This window comes from Onychomys torridus, unplaced genomic scaffold, assembly GCF_903995425.1.
Source record: "Onychomys torridus unplaced genomic scaffold, mOncTor1.1, whole genome shotgun sequence".
Classification (NCBI taxonomy): Eukaryota; Metazoa; Chordata; class Mammalia; order Rodentia; family Cricetidae; genus Onychomys; species Onychomys torridus.
Genome location: NW_023412771.1, coordinates 116 through 5,584, shown reverse-complemented (window position 1 = coordinate 5,584; position 5,469 = coordinate 116). Strand labels below are relative to the sequence as shown.

The 5,469-nt window shown below is 38.8% G+C and overlaps 1 gene segment (V, D, J or C); it reads left to right on the top strand.

Annotated features, from left to right (window-relative positions):
• Window positions 1-4,618: 4,618 nt before the first annotated feature.
• Window positions 4,619-5,101, top strand: LOC118575866. The segment is given in 2 exon segments: window positions 4,619-4,667; window positions 4,779-5,101. Coding segments are annotated over 2 exon segments (372 nt in total).
• Window positions 5,102-5,469: the final 368 nt, after the last annotated feature.

Sequence of the window (5,469 nt, the reverse complement as noted above, 5' to 3'; positions counted from 1 at the left end):
TAACAAACTTGCCCTAATATAAGAAACTTGTAAAAAATTTCAAATTATTACAATGGGTCTTCATTCTTCTACATAAGTATAGCTTGAGAACATTCTATATAAAATAGAGTTTAAATTTTAGAGATTTGGGGTACACACATACATACAAATGCTCACAGACAGAAGCCCCAATTAATTCCCTACATACAATGATTCAACTGGGTCATTTTTAAATTTTTACCTTAAGGCATTGCATATTCAATACTTGCCTTCTTTCAGATTTTAAATGCTTACCTCTTCTCCACTATGGATTGTGATGTCAGTGTTTTTGCTTGACCCTGAGCTGTGGGAGCTGTAACAGCAGCAATATCCAGGACGCCAGGAGACCACTGAGGAAACCCCACATTGCATCTTATTCAAGACACTGTCTATAATTTATTATAGAATTATGGAATGGCTTATATTGGCTGGCCTCAACAAATATTGCCAAATATAAATATAAATATACTTAGGATAGTCCAAGGAATATATATATATTGTTTGTATTCATGGCTAATACTATTTCCAATCCATACAAATTGACCTGTTGTAACTTAAATGTGGATTGAATGTTTGCATAGGAAATAGTAAATTTTCAACTCCATTAACCTTTACAACTATGTTTAATCCTTTATCAATATTTGGAGTTGATTTCAAAATTAGAGGTTTTATCCTGATATATTCCTGTTCTCATCTAGCTGTGACTGACTCAAAAGTGTGAAAGAAGATGGCTTGAACTTCTAGCAGCCCTGTTTCCCACTGCCATTAGCTGGCACTACTGGAGACTACTGGAGTGTACCACCAGGCCCTGTTATGCAATGCTGAGGTTCTAACACAGTGGGTTTGTTTTTTTTTGGTTTTGTTTTCATAGTAGGCAAGAAACTCTACCAATGAAGGTACATCCCAGCACAATATTTTCTTACTTCTTAGTAGCAAGGATTGGACTGTGTAAGAATGTGCTCTGTATGTAATTAAGTGTAATGACCTACACAAAATTGTTCCTAATACTTCTTTTCATCTTCAGGCAAAAACATTACCAGCTTTGTTTTACTATCTATTTCTGAGTGCATTACAATTTGCCATGAATCCTCAACTACTTTTTTTCTAGGCTGCACTTAAACAAAGACCTAGTTCTGTCCTCATTTAACAATCAATCTCTGCAGCAGAGGGAGGCAATAATACATGTCTATGCAGTCAACATCACCCACCTTTGGACTGCCTATCAACTGTAATACTAGAGACAAATGAGGTTTCTGGATTCTTACTCAAATGCCATCCAGCACTTTCTCCTAGTCCCTGTCCACTTCTGTGACAGTGGTCTAGGTACATTTCCCACCAACAGTTAGTCAGTGGAGACTGGAGATCCTGAGAATTCCTTGTGTTCAAGAGTTACAAAAGCCTGTCCTAAGACTCTAGCCCTGAACAATAATTTTCCTGATAAGTAAGACCAGTATTCTCCAAAGTATCTTGATATTGTTGTTGGAAGGATCTGATGGCATCTACTTTTTCCACGCAAAGTGAGTAACACCTTAATGTGTGGTTTCTTGAGGCCCTCAACACTGCAGGGAACTAGCCCATGATATCTGAACTACACAAGCCCTATTATTGACAATATGTTTTTCTTCTGAGTAATCTCATCATTTCACACACTTCTGTAGATAATACATTATGGTCCTATGGAGGTTTAACCAGCAGTCCAATGACTATATCACAGATGGACCACAGTTTTACAAGACAATGGATTATGCTGGAAAAATGGACTTCCAAGGAAGTGTTAATTAGACCGATTTATGATGGTCAGGGACTGACCAAGTTCGTTCCATCTTATTATATCTTGTGTTCAATATACCTGTAGAATATTCTGAGAATACAACTTCATGGAAGAGATAACAGTAGAGGTATCCAGCTGAGAGGCCTGCTGCTGTGTCAATCCAACCATAAAACACGTGTTTCTTGTAAAGTATTTCCAGCTAATAAGACTGGCTTCTGTGATGATTCACTCAGGTGTAGGGCAGGTGCAGCACACACCGACTGTCTTCCATCATCAGCTTTCCTCATCTGGTACCCGAGTAACAATGTCTGTAGAGATCAAATGTACTCTATATGATCACTGTGTGTGGGATGTTCTGTGTCATGTTTCTATGAAATGCATCAGAGTTTGTGACAATCAGTATGTGGTTTGAGAGAGATATAAGGACAGATAATGGAACGGGGAAATCATAAGTGGGATTATATGTTTTAAAAAATGTCATAAGCAACTAAAATGATAATTTTCAGGGAGTATTTGAAATGATGACTCAGCAGTTAAGAGCACGTCTTGTTCTCCACAGATGACCCTGGTTCAATTTCCAGTGCCTAAAGGCATGGTGCCTTGGAACCTGATAAGTTCCATCAGATCTGACACCCTGTTCTGTCCAGTTTCAGATGCCCATGTGTTATACATGCAGTGAAATCTACCATGTACATTAAAAAAATTTAAACTTTTTAGTAATGTTCAGTTCTGTATCCATATGAAAAGCATTTCATATCAACTGTATTTTTTAAGAGAGTTGCTGCCAATTGTGAAATAAATTCACATTTTTTGGAATCTGTGAAAATTATTTAATGCTTAATCAAAACATACATACATATATGGTGTCAGTACATAAGATATACTCATATAAATGTATAGAAATCAGTGAAGGAACATAATTTTATCTCTGTTGCAGATACTTTGTTATGTCCCTCAACACAAACACAATGATCACAAATGTCAAAGCCACCTGTGTCATTGATTTGCAAGTCAGCCATTTTCTTAGCATGCAGGCGCTCTCTTGGTTTCTGGACACTAGACGCTTGAAGTAGACTGAGCAGAGTTCTCCAGAGAACACTGCTGGACTGTGCCAAACCTTTCCCAGACCCTACAACCTACCTATCCCTTCACTTGTAAGTTACCCCACAAAATAAACCTCCCTTTTAACTATTTGTAGTGGCTTTAATAATTTCACCAATACACCGTCATTTTCATTCCTGAGTAGGGTGTTGTTCTCACCCTTCCATAACATTATTTCCACAGAGTGTTTGCCCTGCACATGTAAAATTCTTCTCATTAAAACCCTCATGGAAACTCATAGTATGTTCACCACATCCTTACTCTCAATGATCATAGGCTCTAGACTGTACTGAGTATGTAACTCCCCAATGTTGAGCTTCTATTCTAACTTTTTCCCCTTACTTCTCTTACCACACTTCTTGTGCCTTCTTACCAAAACTAAACTAATACAAACATATTCTTTTTGTATTTTGAATAGATATGATGCCCATAGCATATGTAAGTTTAGGAAAACACTGTATTAAAGGACATAATTGTATCAGAGAGAAAATTCACATTCCTTAAGCATAATAACATATGAAGACTCAAAGGAACATGGCGCACACATACAATCTCAGCATAATGTAAGAGGGCACTCATATCCCCCTATGGAAGGGGAGAAAACCCATGAATTCATTTGTCCTTGATGGAAGTAGTTAGTGAATAACTGAGAGTGGAAAATAGAAATAAGATAAGATTGTTTATCTGAAAAGCTGGTTTAGTTATGTGAGATCCTGTCCTTCCCTAAAATCCATGTCTCTCAGTATTAATCTATTTTCTTCTGCAAGTAATCATAAGCAAGAAGCTAGATAGTGAGGTTTTCAAGTGCAGTCCCTAATGGACACATGTACACGAATGCTCCCATAATTAAGGCTCAGGGAGCATTTGGAAGGTAGTGGAAAGATTGTGAGAGCCAGAGGATCAGGGAGTTACTGTGAAATTGTGTCTCCTAGTAACATCAGAAGCTCTACCTGTAAAGGCTCACCAACATTACTGAACAAATGACAGCTGAATAATGATGACACAAATAAACATGTGAACAAGTCAAGGGAAAGGCTATAAAGCTTTAGTTCTACAGGAAGTACTATAGACAACTAAGGGAAGCTGGGTATGGTTGTCCAGTGTCAAATGGTCACCCCCAAAGAGACATACAATTACATGGACTCAACAGTTTATGTTTAGAAATATAATGTGTATCTCCAAAAATATATATTCATGCACTATCATGGAAAAAGAGGCCAGAAATTGAGGACAAGTGGGGAGGGATATTTCTAAGGGTGTAGAAAGAGAAAATGAGAGAAACATTGTAATGAAATTACAATCTAACAAATAAAACAGGGTGGAAAGACCAAGAACTGCACAGCCTCAACAACATCTGCACTTACCTACAAAAATTCATATAACCATTTGTGTGCTTCTAGAATGGTACCACATCTGACAGGGCCTGCCATGGAGGAAACATAATATGAGGATCTACATTGAAAATGACAGAAATCCAATAAGGTGGAACTCATAGACAGGTAGTCTTCTTGTTATTCAAAGAGGAGCACATTCCTGCAAATAAACCTGTACTGCCTCTCTGATCTGAGACAGAGGAGGACTACAGACCTATAATGTGTCACTTGACAGGTCTTGTGGCTGTGCTCAACCACTGCTGATTTGCAAATGCTCGGACTTCACTGCCCTGAGGTCTTCAATATTCTGGTCCACCCTGGTTAGTGTCAGCCTCACACAGTTCACAGCACAGAGATGACTGTCCCCACTTATCTCCTGGGGTTGCTGCTGCTCTGGCTTACAGGTAAGGAAGACACCACTGGAAATTTTTTCAGCTCTCTGTGGTCAGTGCAGCCTGGTCTCTAGCAAAGACCACTTCTAAAAGAATTAATTTGTTTTCTATTTCCAATATCAGGTGCCAGATGTGACATCCAAATGTCCCAGTCTCCAACTTCTCTATCTGCATCTCTGGGAGAAAGTGTCACCATCACATGCCTGGCAAGTCAGGACATTGGCTGGGATTTAGCATGGCATCAGCAGAAACCAGGAAAACCTCCTAAGCAACTGATCTATGCTGGAGATAGTTTGGCAGATGGGGTCCCATCGAGGTTCAGTGGCAGTAAATCTGGCACACAGTTTTCTCTCAAGATTGGTAGTGTGCAGCCTGAAGATATGGCAGCTTATTTCTGTCAGCAGGGTTACAGTACCCCACCCACAGTGATTCAAGCCATAACATAAACCACCCAGGGAAGTAGAAGTGAGAGCCCACGCTGCCCATATTGCTCCTTAGGTTGTCTTCAACTTCTTAGAGTGTTTCTCTTTTCTCGTAAACAGTATTTAAAGTTCAATGTGATGTCTTTGTATAGGGACCAAATGCATTTGTTAATTTTCTAAATATTTGTCCTCTTTCTGAACACCAGCATTGAAATCAGGATAGTAGTTCTCTTGATTCACAGGAAATCTTACCTTTTCCTGGGTTGCAGATAAGGCAACAGTTGAGATTTATCCAACAGAGAAGGAAACACACAGATACACATATCCACACACACTAACACCAGGTGCATTCATACCCCTACACAAACATATACCAAGAAGAAGTTATTAGA